Source organism: Astatotilapia calliptera, chromosome 9 (assembly GCF_900246225.1).
Source record: "Astatotilapia calliptera chromosome 9, fAstCal1.2, whole genome shotgun sequence".
NCBI classification, from domain to species: domain Eukaryota; kingdom Metazoa; phylum Chordata; class Actinopteri; order Cichliformes; family Cichlidae; genus Astatotilapia; species Astatotilapia calliptera.
In genome coordinates, this window is record NC_039310.1 from 31770307 (window position 1) to 31793121 (window position 22815).

The following is a 22815-nucleotide window of genomic DNA, read 5'->3' on the forward strand; positions in this document are numbered from 1 at the left end:
ATCACCAGTAGAAGACCATGAAGACATTTAAAGAGATTTGTCATAGATAGAGTGGCACAGTTATGTGTGTGTTTAGTTAGTTTGTTTGTTTGCTTGTTTTAATCAATTTTAAATCATGCTTTTTATTTGTTTTTGTTTCTAATGTCTCTGTAAAGCACTTTGAATCACCTTGTTGTTGAATTGTGCTATACAAATAAATTTGCCTTGCCTTGCCTTGTTTTAAACAGAGCATTTTATAATCTGCTACTCCTGCTCCATCCTGGAAAAATCTTCTATTCCATTTTTGTTAAGAAATCTCTTCCATAAAAAGCAGACTTACTCAAGGCTAGAATTGCCCCAATGGAAGAACTCCACATAACTACTCAGCTTAAACTACCTACAAAAACCGTAAACTTCACATTCTACTGCACAGACTGTTTAGTATTAAAGCATAATAATAACCAACCACAGACAACCATTGCAAAGTAAAAATATCTTAAACTACAAGAACTATCTCAAGAAAGCTTTAAGGAAAAGTAATGGACTGAACAAGCAATACATGAACACAGCTGTTGCTATTATAGAAAATAATGGTGCAGGAGGGGGGAAACCTCTCAGCAGACACCATGGTGGGCAGTTGGGACAAAGACATAACTGTTGGATTTTCTCAATGGACAGATTTGATAAATACATAATCACTACAGCTCCCACCCCCCAACCCACTTATCCATACAGTCTAGACTGGGTCTAGACTGGGCCGGTCTCTTTCTGTCATGATCTCCGTGCCTGCCCGGTCGGCCCCACAAGGCTACAATTGCTGTTTCTGTTCTCTCCCTCTCTGCCTGGGCAGAGCTCACTGTGGGCTCCTGCCCTTGGCCCACACACACACCTGACAACACTCACCCATCATCACCGGGAGCACTATTTGAGGCTGGAACACAGATCCTCTCGTCGCTGGATGATTGTACCCCTAACGTTAGTGTTCTCACAGCTCTTGTGCTTCATATTCGTGATTTGTGATTAGTTGGTGACCTGCCTTCTCGTCTGCCTCAGATCTCCCCCCCCCCCCCGGGACCTGCGACCTCCCTGCTGCGGGAACGTGTGTGAGTGTGAGCGAAGAAGACGTGAGCGAGTTACCCTGTGATTCCCCCGGAGTTTTGGATCCCTTCACTGTACATATATTGCACTGGCACTGTAAATAAACTACACCTTGGAGATACCTTATCGCTCTGCGTTTGAATCCCTGTACCAGATCATGACAGAATCATCCAGCCACGGAAATGGATTCAGCAGATCCAGCGGTCTCGACTCCCACCCTCGCCACTTTGGCCGCGATGCTGGCACGCCACGAGCAGATGTTCATTCACCTTCGAGCAGAGCTCGCGAACCTCACACAGGCCGTGGCCCGGCTAACACTGCTACCAGCCGCTCCACTGGTCGCCGCTCCTCCGTCGGAGGCGCCAGCTCCAGCTGTAAGTGTCGCGCCACCTGTTCACGTTGACAGATTCCTCCCCACTCCCAGGGCTTTCACGGGAGAGATTGATAAATGTGCTGGTTTCCTCACTCAGTGTGCCCTTCAGTTTCGCCAGCAACCGCAAGCCTTTTCTACTGATGGTGCGAAAATCGCTTATATCGTCCAGTTACTCCAGGACCGTGCTCTAACCTGGGCTCAAGCTGCGCTTCAGGCGGAGCCGGACATCACCTTTTCTGACTTTCTTACTAAGTTTAAAGGTGTGTTTGACAGGAAAGCCACAACTGCCACCGCCGGCCAGCGCTTGCTTGCGCTTAAACAAGGTAAACGCAGCATGGCTGATTTTTCTATTGACTTTTCTACCTTGGCTGAACAGGCGAAATGGGGGGAAGAGGCCCTTAAAAGTGCATTGCTCACTAATAATGAGGAAATAAAGAATGAACTAATGCTCCGTGAACTGCCTTCCTCCCTGGATGCGCTTCTGGTTTTGTGTACGCGGGTGGACGATCAGGTGCGCGCACATCGGAGCGCACGCGCGCGTTCGGGGCATGCCCCGCTGGACTTTTGTGGGACCCCTACTGCAGCCCATGGGTCGTGTGACGCCGACACCGGGGATGGGGAAGAGCCCATGCAGCTTGGGCGCTCACGGCTGTCGCCCGCGGAGCGCCAGCGCCGTCTTGCCTCCGGTGAGTGCGTTTATTGCAGCCGTAAAGGCCACTCTGTCTCCTCCTGCCCAACGCTGGCAAAAGGGCGCGCTCACCAGTGATCGTGAGGGTGCTGGTGGGCGATCTGTCGAGTGAAAGCCCTCTCCCCAGACTTCTTTTGCCGGCTACTCTGCGTGTTCGGACTGTTTCTCATTCTCTCTCCGTTCTCATTGACTCTGGGGCTGAGCAGAACTTTATTGACACCTCACTCGCCGCCAAACTGAACATCGCCTTGGAGCCTCTGTCACGCCCCCTCCGCATTCACGCACTGTCGGGCCAGCGCCTGCCTGACATCACTCATGTTTCTGAATTCCTTTCATTATCTCTCTCTGGCAATCACGCAGAAAGGATTTGTTTTTTTTCGTTTAAGGCTCCTCTCACTCCGCTGGTTCTGGGTCACCCCTGGCTTGTCCTCCACAACCCGCATATCGACTGGGAGAAGGGTGCCGTACTAGGTTGGAGTGTGGCCTGCCATATGAACTGCCTCCGGGCTGCGGCTTCCCCTGTTTCGCTCCCACCCACGGCCTCGCCGTCGGACGCCCCGGACCTCTCGATGGTTCCGCGGGTTTATCATGATCTGCAGGATGTTTTTTGTAAGGATCGGGCGCGGTCCCTTCCCCCGCACCGCCCGTACGATTGTGCCGTCGATCTTCTTCCTGGAGCTCCGCTGCCATCTAGCCGCCTGTACAGCCTCTCCCGGCCTGAGAGGGATGCTATGGAGCGCTACATCTCGGAGTCGCTGGCGGCAGGGTTGATTCGCCCCTCCTCTTCCCCTGTCGCGGCTGGGTTTTTTTTCGTGGATAAGAAGGATGGTTCGCTGCGGCCGTGTATTGACTTTCGGGGCCTTAATCAGATCACTGTTAAGAGCAAATACCCTTTGCCGTTGCTTTCCTCCGCCTTTGAACTGCTTCAAGGCATGACCAACTTTACCAAGCTGGATCTGCGCAACGCTTACCACCTGGTGCGCATCAGAGAGGGGGATGAGTGGAAGACTGCGTTCAATACGCATCGGGGCCACTTTGAGTATCTCGTGATGCCGTTTGGGCTGACTAACGCCCCCGCAGTGTTTCAGGCGATGGTTAATGATGTCCTTCGTGATTTTGTTAACCGTTGTGTATTTGTGTACTTGGATGACATCTTGATCTTTTCTAAGACATTCGAGGAGCACAAGGTCCATGTCCGGCAGGTCCTGCTACGCCTTCTGGAGAACCGGCTCTTTGTGAAGGGGGAGAAGTGCGATTTCCACATGGCGTCAGTGAGTTTTCTGGGCCACATTATCGAGAAGGGGGACTTGCGGACTGATCCGGAGAAAGTGCGGGCTGTGGTGGAATGGCCTACTCCTCCTGATCGCCGCCAAGTGCAACGTTTTTTGGGATTCGCCAACTTTTACAGACGGTTCATTCGCGATTTCAGCAGAATCGCTCTCCCTCTCACTAAACTCACCTCTCCCAAAGTTCCCTTCCAGTGGGATTCTGCCGCTCAGCGAGCCTTCGCCCTGCTCAAGGACAGGTTCACCACTGCTCCCATACTCCGGCAACCGGACCTTACACGGCAGTTCGTTGTGGAGGTGGACGCGTCGGACTCCGGGGTTGGGGCAGTTCTGTCTCAACAGCTGGACGGTAAGCTGCACCCGTGTGCCTTTTATTCTCGCCGTCTCTCCCCAGCAGAGTGTAACTATGACATCGGGGACCAGGAGCTTCTGGCCGTCAAGCTGGCCCTGGAGGAGTGGAGACATTGGTTGGAGGGAGCGGCAGACCGTGGGGCGACCGTGGCTCAGGGGGTTGGGAATCGCATCTGTAACCGGAAGGTCGCCGGTTCGATCCCTGGGCTCTCTGTCCTGGTCGTTGTGTCCCTGGGCAAGACACTTTACCCTACTTGCCTACTGGTGTTGGCCAGAGGGGCCGATGGCGCGATATGGCAGCCTCGCTTCTGTCAGTCTGCCCCAGGGCAGCTGTGGCTACAACTGTAGCTTGCTTCCACCAGTGTATGAATGTGAGAGTGAATGAATAGTGGTATTGTAAAGCGCTTTGGGTGCCTTGAAAAGCGCTATATAAATCCAATCCATTATTATCATTATTATCATTAACCATTCATCGTCTGGACGGATCACAAGAATCTGGAGTACCTGCGCTCGGCTAGACGTCTCAATTCCCGGCAAGCCAGGTGGGCGCTGTTTTTTGCTCGTTTTGACTTCACTATCACCTACAGGCCAGGAACACGGAACGTAAAGCCAGACGCCCTGTCCAGGCAATTCTCCATCACTGGGGAGGACTCGGACCCTGAGCCTGTCCTCCCGGCCGCCTGCGTAATTGGAGCCATCTCCTGGGAGATCGAGGGGCTCATCCAAGAGGCGCAGGAGACCGAACCGGATCCTGGCACTGGTCCACCTGGTCGCCTCTTCGTTCCTTCAGCCGTCCGCTCTCAGGTTCTCCAGTGGGCTCACACCGCCCGCTTTTCATGCCATCCTGGGGTCCTCCGCACCTGCTCGTTCCTCCGACGTTACTTCTGGTGGCCTGCTATGGCTAGGGATGCCAAGGAGTACGTAGCGGCCTGTTCGACCTGCGCCCGGAATAAGCTTTCGAACCGCCCTCCACTGGGTCTTCTGCAGCCTCTCCCTACACCAGCCCGACCGTGGTCCCATGTTTCTTTGGACTTTGTCACGGGGCTGCCGCCCTCCGCTGGTAACACCGCCATACTTACCATTATCGATCGTTTCTCCAAAGCTGCACACTTCGTCGCCCTCCCGAAGCTCCCCTCTGCCTTGGAGATGGCCCGGCTCCTCACCTCCCATGTGTTCCGTCTTCACGGGATCCCCGAGGACATCGTCTCGGATAGAGGGCCGCAATTCACGTCCCGTGTTTGGAGGGAGTTCTGCTCCGCACTGGGGGCCAAGGTCAGTCTGTCTTCCGGTTTCCATCCACAGAGTAACGGGCAATCGGAGCGGGCCAACCAGGAGCTGGAAGCTGCCCTCCGCTGTGTCGCTTCGCACAACCAATCGACCTGGAGTGAACAGCTTCCATGGATCGAATACGCCCACAACAGCCACACGTCCTCCGCCACGGGCAAGTCTCCCTTCGAAGCGTCCCTGGGCTATCAACCGCCTTTGCTCCCGGCCATCGAAGGTGAGCACTCCGTTCCTTCTGTACAGGCTCACCTCCGCGGGTGCCGTCGTGCCTGGCGGGCGACTCGGGCTGCCCTACTCCGTACTAAGGAGCGGAACAAGACCCTCGCTGACCGTCGCCGGACACCGGCCCCCGTGTACACCATCGGTCAACAGGTATGGCTGGCTACCCGTTTTGTGCCGCTACGGACTGAGTCAAAGAAGCTGTCTCCTCAGTTTATTGGCCCTTTTCCCGTGGAAACCGTTGTGAACCCTGTGTCTGTCCGCCTCAAGCTGCCGCGCAACATGCGCATTCACAATGTCTTCCATGTGTCTCAGGTCAAGCCGGTGCTCTCCAGCCCGTTGTGCCCTCCCTCCAGGGCCCCGCCACCCCCCCGGCTCGTGGATGGTCAGCTGGTCTACAATATCACCCGCATCATGGACTCCCGGCGCCGGGGTCGGGGTTTTCAGTACCTGGTTGACTGGGAGGGCTACGGGATAGAGGAACGCTCCTGGGTGCCTCGAGCTGCTGTCCTGGATGGGGCCATGCTCCGGGACTTCCACCGCAGGCATCCAGGTAAGCCTGGTGGGTCACCGGGAGGCTCCCGTTGAGGGGGGGGTACTGTCATGGTCTCCGTGCCTGCCCGGTCGGCCCCACAAGGCTACAATTGCTGTTTCTGTTCTCTCCCTCTCTGCCTGGGCGGAGCTCACTGTGGGCTCCTGCCCTTGGCCCACGCACACACCTGACAACACTCACCCATCATCACCGGGAGCACTATTTGAGGCTGGAACACAGATCCTCTCGTCGCTGGATGATTGTACCCCTAACGTTAGTGTTCTCACAGCTCTTGTGCTTCATATTCGTGATTTGTGATTAGTTGGTGACCTGCCTTCTCGTCTGCCTCAGATCTCCCTGTACCAGATCGTGACACTTTCTCTTAGTAACTTACATGCTTTTCTTGTCTAAATGCCTGATTGTCCACTATAGCAACACATGTTGCACTATGAAACACAGACGCTGTTGCAAGACATTAAATCATATCTAATATTTCAGAGTCTAGAGACTATGTCCCTATTGCATTCAAATGGAATAGAGCCAGACTGCTGGAACAGACAAGCAGATGGCATTTTAATATTTTTCAAAGAAACAGAATTTGACAGTTGCATGAAACTATGAATAAATCGACATATTTACTCACTGCGCACCACTGCCCAGTATCCTGCTAGCTAACGTTGAATTGTTGGAGAACAAACTAGATGATCTGAGGGCAAGAGTCACCTTCCAACGAGACATGAGGGACTGCAACATTCTGTGCTTCACTGAGACATGGCTGACCCCCAACGTGGTGGATCGGGCAGAAATTCCATCGGAGTCACTCTCTGTGCTCCGCGCGGACAGAACGGCAGAGTCAAACAAAACCAAAGGTGGAGAAGTGTGTTTCATGGTAAACAGAAAGTGGTGCGACGTCAGGAGCATATCTACTCTCTTCAGCGGCTGCTCGCCACATCTGGAATACCTGAGCATGAACTGTCGCCCTTTTTACCTGTCCCGCGAGTTCACCTCGTTAATCGCCACAGTGGTCTACATCCCACCCCAGGTGAACACAGGTATGGCTCTGTCTGAAGTACATGATGTGCTGAGTGCGTTTCAAAACAAGGACCCGCAGGAGACTTTAATAAAGCAAACCTTGGACATCTCATGCCGAACTTTTATCAACATGTCATGTGTCCGATGAGGGAAGACAGAATCTTGGACAATTGCTACGCAATTGCTAACAACTGCCTGACAATAGAGACCAGCAATCAGCATCGCAGAGCATGACGTCAGAGCTGTGCTGAGGAGAGTGAGCGCAAGGAAAGCAGCAGGACCAGATGGCATCACCGGCCGTCTGCTGCGCTGCTGTGCTGACCAGCTAGCAGGTGTGTTCACTTTGATTTTTAACGAGTCCCTGGCGAAGTCTGTGGTCCCCATATGCTTCAAGAGATCCACCATCATCCCTGTGCCCAAGAACAGCAAGCCCTCATGCCTGAACGACTACCGGCCAGTTGCACTGACCTCAGTAGTAATGAAGGTGTTCGAGAGGCTGTTGAAGAACATCATCTCCTCCTCCATCCCAGACACCACAGATCTGCTCCAGTTCGCCTACCAACCCAACAAATCCACGGAGGACGCCACATCCTGCACACCACCCTCAGCCACGTGGACAAGAAACAGGGTAACTATGTGCGAATGCTGTTTGTTGATTACAGTTCAGCGTTTAACACAATAGTGCCCTGCAGACTGTTCACAAAGCTGAGGGATCTGGGACTTAACAGCCGTCTGTGTGCATGGGTGTTGGACTTCCTCACTGGCAGAACTCAGGTGGTGAGGGTGGGTAGGTGTGTCTCTGACAGCATCGCCATCAACATGGGAGCGCCACAGGGCTCTGTCCTCTCGCCACTGCTCTACTCCCTCTACACTTCAGACTGTGTGGCCACCCACGGCTCCAACACCATTGTGAAGTTTGCTGACGACACAGTGGTGTTGGGTGCCATCTCCACCAACGATGAGGCGGCCTACATGGATGAAGTGAAGAATTTGGCATCGTGGTGCCAGGACAACCACCTCCAGCTGAACGTTGGCAAGACCATTTCATGCCTGATCCTTCTGACTTCATTGCGGCACAAGCCACTTTAACACCCCACTCACACAATGTACATTTTGAACTGTAAATTTCCAGATTTTTTTATTCTATTTAACTTAATGTATATAATTTACTCACTTATTGCGCATAATGTCCTCTTTGTATATATCTACTTACTTACTGTATATAATGTTTTTCTCTCTCTATTTTGCACAGTCGAGGAGCGGCAGCTGATGCAGACCTTGTTAATCCGGGGGATGGGGACTAGCTTTGGGAACCCTTACTGGATGAACAAACCTTGATTTTTACTTGTTAGTTGATGTCAGCAGGTCACACTTACACAAAACTGAAAATGGGAATTGCAATCAGTGCATTGCTACTATTAGTATAATGTATGCCTCTTCATCACTACAGATTTGATTAAATGTTCAGGTCAGGTTCTTACTTTGTGTGTAGTGGTCCAGGTTCTTCTCTGAAGTCTGGGGGTTTACCAATGGACCGGTCACTCTTCTGAGACAGAAAGTTGATCCCTGAAGCCTGTGACCTCTGACTTCTGCAAACAAAGATATGTTTATTCATATGTCATCAGACATTAATAAATTCTCAGTTGAAAGTCATTTAAATTGGTCTAAATTGCAGTTCTCACCATACTTGAATTTTTAACTTAATACCAATACCCAGTAAAATACTTTAGATACCACTGGGGCAGTGTGCATAGCTCATGGCAAAGAAGTAATTTCTTGAAAAGGTGAAGTTTTTAATTGTCAACTCTTTTTACCAGTTCTACATCAGATATAAAAATACAAGCATTTAAGATTAAATTTTATTTATTTTACAAACTATTTCAATCATTCATTACATAAAGGTGACATTAATGTAAAGGTATAATATAGTGCGAAGTCTACTAATAAGCAAAATGTAACAAGAAACAACACAATACCCAACACATCTCAGTAATTCAAATACTGTAGAAGTTAAAATGATAACATGGATAACGTGCATTATTAGTTATGCTAAAATAAAGCAGAACAATGAGCTGCTCTGTGAAACACACTGAATAGCTCATTTTTTAAATCCAAGTCAGCTGATAGAGGCTCAGCCAATCTGTGACTAAACTGGATGAGCAGTTAAGAACTGGATGGATTGGATATTCCTGGAGACGAGTTACTAGCAGTAATTTTACTCTGTGTCTGAGGGTCCAGCTTCATCGGTGAAGTCTGTAGGTTGTTGTTTGGACCGGTCACTCTTCACAGGCAGACGGCAGAGTCCTGCAGACTTCGCTTTGTCCTCCTCTTCCTCGATCATCATCTTATGGACTTCAATCAGTCTGAGAGGCACAGACACGCAGTGAGTTCACAGTAATTGAGTTTTGGATTTTCTTTGTATTGTAGCTCTGACATGACCACATTAAACTGATATTTCACACCACATGCTCATACTGTCTGCTTTATCATTTAAATCATTGGCTGCCCGCTGCCCTCCTTGTCTGCCGTCTACAACTCCCGTTGTCTTAGTAGGGCCAGAAACATTTTAAAGGACACTACCCACCCCGGCTACAATCTTTTCAACCTACTGCCCTCTGGCAGGCGCTTTAGCTTCCTCCCCAAAAGCCATCACCATACTCAACTCAAAATATCTGAAATATCATCAATTCTCTGACTGTCTGTCTCTGTCAGCACTGTACTATGTATTTATATTTATAGTAAATGCATAGTTACATTATTGTATAGTTTTTATAATGTGCTATAAGCACATGTGCACTTTTATAGAGCTGTTTCTAATCTCGTTGCACTATGTATAGTGACAATAAAGGCTTTCAATTCAATTCAATTTATGTTGGTGGGACTATTTGAACCCACCCATCTTTACTTATAATACAGGTTTCTAATAATTCATGTGAAATCTAAATACTGTGTGCCAACATGATTTATTATATAGATTTGATCAAATTTGTGGATAGGCCTTTATATCCTGTGTTTGGTGGAAAGTGGAAACCCAAAATGCAGAGTCACATAACAGAGAAAAAAAATCATCCACCAAGTGGCATCAAATGGGGAAAAGCTCACAGGCATGCAGGAAACAAGCAGTGCAACACAACAGTGAACGCATGCAAATGGAGGCTTTAAATATACTGGAGGCTACTGGGGGGGAAAGAACACAGCTGGAGTACAATAAGGAACAAGTGAAACTAATTGAATGATAAAAAGGTAAAGGGAAGTAAAAGTGATGAAACTAGAACTAAGAAAACCTGAAAACATAAACATGGACAACCCAAAGGAGGATTAGCATCTAAGAAATCAAGACTCAAAACACCACAAACAACTAAACAACCCAAAAGTTAAGCTGAAAATATTTGACAGAACTTAAAAGTCTTGGGGTCCAAGACCCAGGACCACAACAACACATTAATATCATTTTTTCCCTCCATGTCCCCACAATTACATTTTCTTTTTTTTTTTTTTTAGAAAAAAGAGAGTTAACTGAAGTGCAGACGGCCTTAATTTAAGTATTGCATCAATGCAAAATTGTCTAAGTGTATTTTCTGCATATTGCAGCCATTTGTAGATTAGTAGTAATCACTCTTGTACAGGTTTGGTTTTTGGGCTTTTCTATTTGTGCACTATTCTTTCTAATTATTTATTTTTCTGTTTTTTTCCCCCAAATATATCTCTGATTCACTTTCAAGTCTGTGTCTAGGCTGAAACTCAAGTGTAAACTCTTTTAATAATGACCTTTGACCTTTCAGTGTTTCTAATTCGCAGCAGGACTGTGATGTGAGTATCTGAAAAATTTTCACAATTTTCAAGCCATAAGAGTGACGTCTCTTTAAGCCTGTGTGCATGTGTGTCGCACAATACTACTACTATTACTACTACTACTGCACTAGGCCCTCAGAGGGACACATTGCAGCAAGGGTTAAAGGTCTTGCAGCTGATAAAGAGTGAACTACTCCCATCTTTCAGAAGTGATTGCCAGTTTGCTGGGTTTTATTTAGAGAACGAGAGAGTGAGAGAGATCATGTTCTACATCACGGTTTAAAAAACGGGATTTGTTAACATGAAGCAGTTATCAAATGAAACAGGGATCAGCCCTGTTTTTGGCACTGAGTGTTGAGATGTGACAGTTTTAATAAAACCTGCAGATTCCTGCATTTATGGAGAGCATGAAAAGTTAGCCAGAGACCACAGACATGAGAATGTGTCTGTAATTCTGACGCTCACCTGTGAGAACTATGAGGCAGACTGTTCACGTTGTTCATCCTGAATGATTCTTGGTCACGACATTTAGATCATCAGAGAAAGGTCATGTCACTCCACACACATTTGGAAAATCTCATAGTTTGACCATAAAATCAGAGAATAATTACAACTTGGCTGCAGCAACATGAATAAAGACAAATATCTTCTATGTGGCTGTGTTTTCATTTGCAAATATAAGATGTTAAAAGAACTTGTGATGTTAAAGCTGGTCTGATGAAATGTGTGAATATTTCCATCTGAGAGTCTAGTTCTAAGAAAATATTTGGTTAACTTTTGTTTTATATTTTTACAAGAAATAAACAGCGTGTATTTTTCAGAGAACTGAGTTGGAAGTGCGCTCTAAACAAACCACACATTGCCACCCACGGCCTTGTCTTGGAGTATTTAAGTGTTAAAGTTCACATCCTGTCTGGGTGGTGACTGTATTTTTTCACCTGAGCTGCTGTGAATGTTGCAAAAGCCCCGAAACTGATAATGCAGGTCTCAGTGTTCAGAAGCCTTTTTCTCAGTGCTGGATGATTTCTGTCACCAGAGTTATTTCATATATTAAAAGGACATTGGTTTTAATTCATGCACCTTTCCTTTATCTGGAGAGCCTCCGTTTTCAAAGAGAAACTCATGCAGGACACCTGAGCTCACACAGGCTCTTACTGAACTGCATCTTTGTGTATAAATGAAAGTAGATCACCTTTGATTGCAGCATCGCAGTGATTTTCCTCATTTAGTAAATATATTCCATATTGTAACAAATCAAATCTCTTATTTTCTTATGTTTTCCTGTCGTGATCCAGTGACATCATATATATTTATATATATACATAATATGTTTATATGACAGTAAATACATTTTATGTTGGTTTATTTTGTTGTTTAGTCTGTATATGACATTCATTATAGCAGTTAGCACTAAGTCACTTTGAATGTTTGGTGTAAATGAACCGTGGGTCACACTTGTCATGTACTGTTGGATGGAGGCAGTGAGCAACACACAGGAGCTACTGATCTCTGAATGTCTGACTTATAAAATCTATTGTTTAATAAAAATAAACAGTTTTGAGTAAACTGTGATCAAGAGAGCTTTAAAGAGAAAAACAAAGTACTTGTAAATAACTGGATTAATAGGGAAAATGTGCTGATGAAATCTAATGGAAGGAGAGTTACATACACTAAATGAAACAGGAAGTGTAATCATATGTGACTGAATGTTCACATGTGATGGAGTTTTCACTTTTACAGGAAAGAAGAAAATGTGATTTTAAAGTTTAAATCCTGTATTAAATCATAAATGTGGAAAACATTAGTTAGATAGAGACGATCAGATCGAGTGATTTGATGTTAATGTTGTCTAAGAAGACCTGACGTCCAGTAGGTTAAAAATGAGGTGAGAGAGCTGAACCTGTGTGGGGGTCGTGGGGGTCGTGGGCTGCAGATCAAAACTATTGAGGTGTCTTATAATACCACCACTGGCAGAGGTGCAGGGCTTGTGTGTAAACCAACTCAGACAAAAGGTCATATACGTGATCTTATGGTCTGGACATTTGCATCACGGACATTGAGGATTCTGAGATTTCAGATCACTTCCCAGTTTTGTTTAATACTGTACACTGTAAACCCGAATGTTCAAAGTAATTAAATAGATTAAGTAGTGTATACTCAAAGTCTTTAAAAGTTCTGTTAACTTAAATATGTCAAGTTCGTGTAACATGTTCTTCTTTTTGAGTAAATGAAACTAATAATATTTGATTGAATTGAACTATTTCTATATTAAGTAAGCATCACTTAAAATCATAACTTAAGCACAACATAACACAGATAAGTTAGGACATATAAGAATGGTAAAGTCCTGTTATTTTTGTTGTTTCAAGTAGGTAGGATTTAATAATAAACTTAATTTATGTAGCACATGCTAAAATACAATAAAATCTCAAAGTGTTTCACCAAATAAGTAAAATCAAATTGTCTTAAATGCATTAGTGGAAGACAAAATGTATTTATTTTAATATTCATTGTTTTATCACTGTATCCTACATATATATTTTTAATTTTTTCCGTAAGTGTTGAGCAGCTGCAGGAATCAATTTTTATTCTGAGTTAATTTCTGATTCACCCTCAGAAGCGGAAGGCGGCGCTAATGAGCATTAATACGAAACACAGAAGAAGTAAAGGTATATGGGCGGGAACAGCACCAAAGAGGCAACATGGACAACTGGAGAAAGTTGGACCTAACGGCAGCAACTACCATCACTGGACTTACAGTAAGTTTTCAATGTTGATATTAGTTTATTGTTAAAATACGAATATTTAGTTGTATTTTGGGTGCGTGTCGAAAAGAATAGCAGAAATGTCGGGTCCGTGTTTTTTATGTGCTTTGCTGCTCTCCCTGAATGAAACTTTGCGCTTGCAGAGCTAGCATTAAGTTGTTGTAATGAGGGTGGCAGGCTGTTTAAAAAGTTAGATACTACTTGCTCTAGAGGTGGCGCCCGGTCGCCTAGTATGAAACAAAGTATTTTAATCTCTCTAAATTTTTAAACCCCCTCTCATGACTCAGAATAGTTGGGTCCAAACAAGCCCGTTGTCCCTGCAGTTACACAACGGAGATGCCTGTCTGCAGTGAGAGTGCTTTCAAGCCGTTTGCTTGTTAGAAACGCTATATTTTAAACTATATGTGCAGGGTTAGGGTTGTGAAGGAGTGAAGGAGCTCTTGGACCTCTGGCCTGCTCTAAAAATGGAGTCTGAGGTAATATGGATCAGCTCTCTTTAAAATGAAAATTGTAATTCTTACTCATGTGGCAGCTTTTTGCTGCTTTATAAAGGTGTGCGAGATTCTTCAAATTGAACTGTATTGTCCTTCTGCTGTAGTTGTATGCAGAGTTTCAGCGGATTACAAATCAGAACCTGCCCAATACATTCTACGCTGAACTTGACCGCCATCTTCCTCGACTGATGACCTTATTCAGACAGAAGGCATCAAAAACTGGGAAGACAGCAGATGCCCTGGCTGAAAGTCTAAGAATTCACAATGAACAGGTAATAATAGATTGTTACACATTTCATAGGTTGAACCAGTGGAACATTGGACAGGTTCAATGATTTAAATGAGCTTTTTGAATTTTGCTATTACTCCACTTTGTGTTTGCTATTTGTCTGACTGTGAACAGGTTATTTGTGGACATATGTTCTGATTTGACTGTTGTTGTTGTTGTTCAGTAAACTCACCAGTATATACAATTCTGTTTTTATCTGGAAATAGGAAATCCATGATATCCACACCAAGCGCACTACCGTTCTCCACGCCCTTCCTGTCTATCTGCGTGAGGATGTCTCTGGATTTTTCAGAACCTGCACTGTGAGTGTCCTTAAGTATCTAACAGATACTACTGTGTATATAAACAGTGCATCAAAGTACAAACATGTATTTTGATGCACTGTTTGGACTTACCTTTGTTTAGTCTACCCATACGGTTTCCATATATGGTCTTTTCTGTCTCCTCACTACGAATGAACTGAATTGGTGTTTTGTTGAAAGTGATAAGATGTTTAGTAAAACATTTTCCTGTGTATTTCCTTTAGCTTAGTTTCACTCTATCTCACACCACTTGATTCTCTGGTGAATTAGCTGATTTATGTGTGCAGAACATGGATCTTCTGTTTTTCACCTCTTACAGTGAGACTCAGGTCTCCCTTGTAAAAGAGGTATTGGATCTCAATGGGAGTTGGTAAAATGAGAAATTATATGTCGTCTGTTGTATTTCTTGGGTTAGATTGTGATTAGTATCTCTTTTTCATTAATTCAGGACGAATCTGATGAGTTAGAGCTTGATGGTGTTGAAGTGGCCCTCTTCACTGTCATCAGTGACCATGACACGACAAGTCCAGTTCACTACCAACTAGGGCTGCCACGATTAGTCGACTAGTCACGATTACGTCGACTATCAAAATCGTCGACGACTGATTTAATAGTCGACGCCTCGTTTGAAGCTTTGTAAGATCCCAAAAGACGCAGGAATAAGCAGCAGGATTTAAGAGTGTAATAACAGACTGAAACAGAAGATGGCAGCACTGCATGTCCAAGGATGTCAGCTGCCGTTAAACCCCGAAGAAGAAGAAGAAGCTGTGTCCCAGAATTCATAGCGCGGCCCAGCTCAGTTTCCAACAATGGCGGCAGCTAGTTAGTTTTAATATTACTCTTATTATTCTTTCTGGGTCACAAAATAAACGTTTAACATATTTTCAGGCGAGAATGTAGCTGTGTAAACCTCAAATATCTGCTCAGTTTATCAGGACACCACATATTTTCAAAAGCGCTCCGACGTTTTCGGAGACGTCTGTTACCCACTAGCTCGATAGCTAGCCGGGGGCTAGGCTAACTAGAGCCGTGAGAACAGCGGACTCCCGGCAGATCGTCTTCAAACCCACCGCCGTCTTTCGCTGCTCAGGTTAAACATGATATATAAGTCACTTAGATAACTTAAAACTGTTATTGTTTGGCTTTTTTTGTATTTTATTTGTTCCTGAGTAAATCGGTTTGGCTGAGATTAAAGTTATAGTTTTTACACAGCTGAATAAACGTCAAGCAGACAGCTGATTATCAGAAGTGTGAGATGCTCCAGAATTTACTCCGGTGTCCTGTTATATTTTAGAAAGCAAGGAGTTTATTAAACTTCACCGAAACAATCTGCAGATTTCATTCAAATTTAATAAACTATCATCTTGTCTTTATTTTTAGTTAGCACAGACCTGAAACACTTAAAGCTGTAAGCTAATGATAGTTATATAAGAGCAGATGCTGCTGGTGCAATAAGCTGTACGTTTTATGTCCAATGGATGATGATCTGATTAGTCGACTAATCGCAAAAATAATCGGTGACTAGTCGACTATCAAAATAATCGTTTGTGGCAGCCCTACTACCAACCTGTGAAAATCTCTGTCGTCATTGAAAGTGATGCCGTGTTCAGTCTCCCCAGATTTGGTGAAGCCTTCCTGGTAATGTTTGGACTGATCTATGCACCTCAGCTACCCCAAAGCCCTGACCTTTAGAATTTACTCAAAAGATTTTACTTGGTCTAGAAAGTGGTAAACTGTCACCCAGGTTACAGACCCTCAAGAATGACGTGTCTATGTAGGAACTCATCTGAAAGAAGGATGCAGGGTGAAGCATTATAAAAGGCTAGTTCAAAGTTCTCTCCTTTTATCTAAATAATGCCTCAAAACGTTATTGAATTACTCTACAGGTGTTCAGCCAATAGGTCCAAACTATACAACGTGCCTTTGTTCTCATTAACATAATGCAAAGCAACACTAATGTTTTGTATGTTTTAATGTTTTTCGTAATACTATTTCCAAAACATTGTGGGCTGCGCAAGATGACCTAAATTTCACTGTTTGATACTGGTTAATGTAAAACAAATAGCATTGTAATCCACTCAAATTGCTGCCCTGTTGCCTTATTCAGATATTAGCCAGAGAGCCAACAGCACATTTTGATATTATTAATTATTATTTGGCATTATTTTTCATTACTCTGACAGTTTTCCTGACTAAACAAATTTTGGTCTACTTATTTTAATTTATAAAGGTTTTTGTTAATTATTTTTAATTCATTTAATTTTTTATTTTTTTAAATGTATTTAATTTCAACATAGTGCTAAAAGGGAGCAGGCAAGATACTGTTCAATAGGGATGGGTATCGAAAACCGGTTCTTGTTGAGAACCGGTTCCCACTGTTTCAATTCCTTGGAATCGTTTGCCACTTTTAAAAACGATTCCCTTATCGATTCCAGTCGCCCCGAATGACGTCATCACGTTGAGTAGCGTCTTTTACCCAGTAGGAAACACGGCGCCTGAGCGGCGCAAACGATCAAAAGTTTGGTTACAACTTATGAGAAAGGATGACAACAGGGCAACGTGCAATACTTGCAAAGTAGAGATTTCATCAGAGGGAGGAAACACTACGAACATGCAAAAGCATTTGCTCAAAAAACACGCGATTGCTTTCAACGAATGTCGTGTTTTTGATCCGCTCCGGACTAGCGAAGCTCAACCCAGCAGCAGCGGTAGCGTTTCCACGTCCTCTCCCGTTAATACTGCAGGTAACTAATCAATTAGCATTGCATATTATGTTAGCGCGATTTACCTTATTACAAAACCTGCTATTACTGTGCGTTGCATTTAGTGACCATGATGAATCAATTGCCTCAAAAATTTTAAGTTTTGGGTCACATGTTTTTAAGTATCAAGTAGTCAACATATTTGACTAACGTGTACTTAAAATAATGACAACACAAACTAATAAACATTTGAGTTTTGTTAACATAAAAATGTTGTGGTTGTGTACTTATGTTTTATAAGTTCTGTGAACTTATTTCTTTGAATTTGTAAACTTGAAACTTTAAGTCATATTAACTGCAAATATTTGAGTTGACTGTTCTCAAAAGATACAAGTGCCATGTAATCCAAACTTTTATGTTCTGGAAAAATTTGACTTTTGAGTTAATCAACTCAAAAAAATTGAGGCAATCAATTGCCTCAATTTTTTGAGTTCTGGTAACTTATTCGGGTTTACAGTGTAGTGAGTAATGTGGAATTGAACAGTGATGGTCCTGTGTGGCAAACGCGCACGATTAACTCCCAGTCAATCGCTCCCTTCACTGATGGTTTCCTTGACTCTCCCCTCTCTGATGCTAGCTGTAACGGGGGTTTATCAGCGGACGAGCTTGCTCTTTTCCCTCTGAGGGTTAAACGTGCCAAATCCTCACAACCCTGGCTAAATGATACTACTCGCGCCCTTAGGCGTGAATGTCGTCGCGCTGAGAGAAAACAGAAGAAAGACAAACTCCACGTCTCTCTGGACATCCTTCATAATTGTTTATCTAAGTATCAAAAGTTAAATCAGGGCTCTAGAGTGCGACCAATGGTGCGACTAAAAAAAAATATTTGGTTGCACCTGTGCGACCAACTGTTCGGGTAGCAAAAAAAAAATAAAAAAATCTGCAACCTTCCCTGTGGTCAACAACAGACACACATTTTGCCCCTATCGTGGACTAAACCAATCAGAGATAGTCAGGGGCGGGACCTCTCTGATTGGCCGTGGTCCAGTTGAAAGTGCAGGTGGAAGTGGGAGGTGAGTAGCTTGAATAAAGCGATATCAATTCATTAAATCCTGACTTTTAAATATAACTGTGTTTTGCCAGAAACGCCAGATTCTCAGATTAAAGCTCACAAAACCATTTCAACAACAACCAAACAGCAAATGAGAGCAGGTACACGGACTCCACACAAAGACGTAAACACAGACCCGACGCATCAGAATCAGCTTTGTCTTTCTCGGCTTTCTCACCCGCCGGCCCGCAGACGGACACGCTGTCGGAGCTCAGCGGTCCTGATGCGTCCGGTCCGCGCTGTGTTTACGTCTTTTTGTGCTGATTCTGAGCTGCAGGTTTTGTCTCTCCAACCAAAATTCACGGAGCCAGCAGCAAAAGAAGCAGCAAACTGCGCTTCACATTTGATCAATGTCGTCATGAATTTTGCTGTTTTGCTTCCACGACTATTAAAATCACACTTCATGCACTGCTAGCTCTCTCTCTCTCTCTCTGTGCTTCAAGAACAGTTTCCGTCTCCAATCTCTGTTTTCTGTATTATTCATTGGCTTATTACCCACCAGTCTACCGCTGTTTACAGCGCTGTCGGCTGCTGTCTTTTTCTTTTTCACTTAAATGACCTCAGACAAGAAAGCCTGTTTTTTCTGTTGTTCAATACTGAAGAAATTTGAACTTGATATGCAGAACATTGTAGAATATTTTTAAGGTTATCTGCTATAAAAAGCCAGACCAGGAAAATCTCCTTCATGTTTTTCTGTTTTATTCTCAGCTACTTTCACACAAAGGAATCTGCTGTGATGTTCACAATTCTGATGAAGTCAGTGCTGATAAATGATCAGAATTATAATATTTCTGACTCTTCTGGCTAAGTTGAATCGAATCGGGACTTTGAAAACCGGAATCGAATGGATTTTAGAAATCAGTGATGATACCCAGCCCTATGAGCAGCCTAGGCACGACAGAAGTGGATGTAGCTGTAATAGGAAAAGAACTATTGATCACTTTTCTGTTAAGGCCTGATCCTTCTGAAATTCATAGCCAGCTCTGACACGGTGTCATCAATCTTTGAATGCTGAAAAAGCACAGTGTATCCAGAAAAACACATTATATTATATCAATTATTAGAAAATTTGTGTGCGCCTAACTTTTGTGCCGGTACGCCTAACGGCGGTACGCCCATGGCAAAAAGTTAGTCTAGAGCCCTGTTAAAGCTGCCAAATCTGCCTTTAGTCTATCATTATTATGACTAATAGCCACACCCAACCTTTTTAATACTTTTAACTCTGTGATAAACCCTTGCACTATCACTTATAGGGATGCCTCCCCTGCTCTTTGTGATAAATTCTTAAAGTATTTCTCTGAAAAAGTCTCAGCTCTAAGGGCTTCTCATCCATCTCATTCATCGTCAGTTTTAGACCCAGTTCCAGTCTCTGAATGTTTGACTGTCCCTGAGTGTCTGAGATCTGCTGAGCGCGCAGGTGTTTCACTGCTGCTGCATCTAATAAACGCCAGAGAACAACCGCAGCTCGGATGACCTGTTTTCTCAGGAAACGGCAGCTGTCGAGCAAGACAGCGGAAACACAGACGACTGATGTGCTGAGAAAGGAGCGCGAGCCGCCGGGTTCAGATGAACGGGTCAGAAAACGAGCCCTGTGCACCTGAAGCTCACCTGAAGCTCACCTGAAGCTCACTCGCTGATGTGTTTAAGGACGCACAGCATGTGTCACGCGCATCTTTACGAGCTCACAGCAGCGCGAACAAACTGGACACCGGATGTCTGTGGGGGACATCCAGTGAGAGACGTCACTGTCACACGTGCTAAACTTATCATCTCAGATCAACGTGATGTTCCAGAGAAGATGAGCGAGAGGAGCCGAGGAAACGAAGGAAAAGTCTCCGAGTTTGGGAGCTTTGTGCGCGTACTGCTGAATAAATCAGGCCCAAGCAGCTCTGACGCGCTCTGCGCTCTTTCTTCATCAAAGATAAAAACCTGTAACACGGGAACCTTCGTTCGGTGTAAAGTCTGTGCTGGCAGGGATGACTCCACAGCCCGCGGGCTCTGTGGGAGGATGTTCTCGCCATAGAGCAGGTGCACAGCGGCTGTTCGCGTCTCCGCAGTCAAACACGGAGACAAACACAGCAAAACAAGCAGCACGTTGCGTGAACACTCACCAGCCTCAGCCTCTTCCCTCTGTTCTCTCCAAACTAACGGACTCGAACTTGCGAGTCTTCTTACCTTCCTCTCTGCAGGAAATCGATGCTGCTGTGTAACCCCGGGGTGAACCCTCGCGGGCAGAAACCGCACACCATGAAAAAGCAGCGTTCAGGTGACAGCTGTAACCGCTTTGCCTTAAAAGGTTTGGAGAAAACCTAACAGAGAGCTTCTCTGTAACAGCGGGAACTAAACTTCTGTAGTTTTTTGTCAGCACAGAGACGTCATGTTTCTGAAGCTGTTGAATGTCTGAGCAGCGAGAGGACTCGATTCTGTGACAGCACAGCGCCTTATTATCGCAGGCCTCAGTTTAATGGTGTTTATTACTGGTTTTTAGTTGTGGTTGGTGGATGCAGTTGTAGCTTCTGAACTCTTTTGGTCTGTCAGATGTTTTGTGACACGTCATAAGCAGTGCTGAAATTTATCAGGATGCTCTTAGAATGACAGGACTGTTCAAGGACGTTTTATTTATTCGTGCTCTGTTTTAACTGCATTGATGCCCAACAACATCACAATATGGAGGAAATAAATATTACAATTATGCAGTTTGGTGTGATGAATAGATTCTGTTGATGGCGCTGCAGTCTTCATAAACCGCTGTGGATCAGAGCTGCTGGCTTTAAAGGACGATCGCCCCCTGCTGGTACTTCAGGAGAGGCAAAGCATGACCAGATGTTCTCTAGTGTCCCAGCTTTGTTGGATACTAACGTTGGAGTTGGCAGTAATGATATCAGTCAAAAACATGTATACCTGCGAAACAACACTAGCAGCTGTGGCAGGTGTGGAACATCAGTGGGACAGGTGGAGTCCACAGCTGCTGTGGGGACAGTTTCTTAGAGGCTGACGATCCAATCCCACCACAAAGACTTCAAGCTCCCTCTGCAGACATGTAAAATGTTGTGATAAGAGTCACGGACGGACAAAACAGCTCAATAAACACTTCATCACTGCTGTTAGCTTCCCACTGACAGTTCTAATCTGCGGGTAAAAATCACAAAGTAACAGATTAGTAGTATTTTTTATTTTAATATTATTTTTTTCAACACTCACCAAGTGAAAGCAAGCCCCCAACATTTAAACTGAAAAAGTAAGATTTAAAAGGGTAAATATAAGAATTTAATTTAAACTGAAAGATAAAATCAGACCATGAAAATACCACATACGAGAGATTATTGCATTTTCACAAGTTCATATTAAAACTTCAGTTTTAATTGGTACTTTTTCCATGGCTGAAATTTGGCTTCTTTCAATTTGTATAAACTGCTCAGAATTATTATTTTAAACAACTAACGTGAAAGTTCCTGCATCACACACGTTTCTTTGAACGGGAGTCTCGTTTAGTTACAAACGTGCACCGCCTCGATAAAGCAGGTGTTACTCACATGACTCGAGTGCTGCAGAAGTCCAGAGACATGAAAAGCAGGCTCTGTCACATCGATAATTACATACATCAATAACACACACGCATGATAAACAAAGCTACTCGCATATATCATTTTCTCCTTTCTAAAACAGCTGACTTTGCTCATACGATCATGTAAGTTGCAGCTTTAGTCTGCAGGACGTGGCGGTACTGTTTCAATATGAAACGTCTGCACACTTTAGTTTCCATGGTGACTCCTCCAGCCGTTTCACTGACTGTGTGCTGATGTTCGCTTGCATCCTAACATTTAAAGCTTCTAATTGTAAAAGTTTGCAGATTTGGTGGAAGCCTCTTGTCTTTGTCCCAACTGGAACATCAATCTCTCACTGAAGTTGAATGTTTTTTTTCATTCCTTTAAACAAACAAGCGGTTCCTGAGATCCTCTGTTAACATTAGCAGACCCTGAGGCAGAGAGGATGAGGCACAGCTTCATCAGTGACACGCAGCAGACCGCAGGCTCATCACTCTCAGAAGGTTATTTAAAATTAAACAGCTTGAAACTAACTAGAAAAAAATTGTAAACACAATGAAGAGATTACCAAACTTTACACTGTTGCACCTGTTCAGTTATCATGGGCTTGGATGCTGTTTTCCAAGGCTGAATGATCAGACATGAGCTTTAATGACTGTAAAATTAATAACTGGGTCAGCACAGGATGGAATTTATTTAGATGTTGTGTAATCCACACAGGGCAAAAGTATAGAAATAGAAAATACAAACAAATGTCTCTTGCACCTTGACCACTCTCTTTATATCCGCTAACAGACAACAGGACTCTGACTGGAATATGAGGAGCAGTAGAGTTCCAGTAGAGTTAACTGTACTGAACAGAAACTAGACAGCCGGGAGTGCAGAGGCATCTATCTGTATATGTGTTTATGTTTAACCACGAAACAATCACTGAACATTTCCACGTGAAACATTTTTTACATCACAAAATATT

General features: G+C 44.4%; 1 protein-coding gene across 4 annotated transcripts in view; it reads right to left on the minus strand.

The window, feature by feature from the left end:
- Positions 1-20429, minus strand: part of LOC113029557 (NACHT, LRR and PYD domains-containing protein 12-like) — a 61559-nt gene extending 41130 nt beyond the window's left edge. For 2 of the 4 annotated variants that reach the window (XM_026180464.1, XM_026180465.1), the window contains exons 1-2: positions 9062-9201; positions 8324-8431 (exon numbers count right to left, since the gene is read on the minus strand). In XM_026180464.1, coding sequence (XP_026036249.1) covers positions 8324-8431; positions 9062-9186 — 233 coding nt within the window. In that variant the 5' untranslated portion in view covers positions 9187-9201. Of the gene's footprint in view, positions 1-8323; positions 8432-9061; positions 9206-20408 lie in introns of those variants that run through there. The other 2 variants (XM_026180467.1, XM_026180463.1) reach the window with 2 other exon arrangements.
- Positions 20430-22815: the final 2386 nt, after the last annotated feature.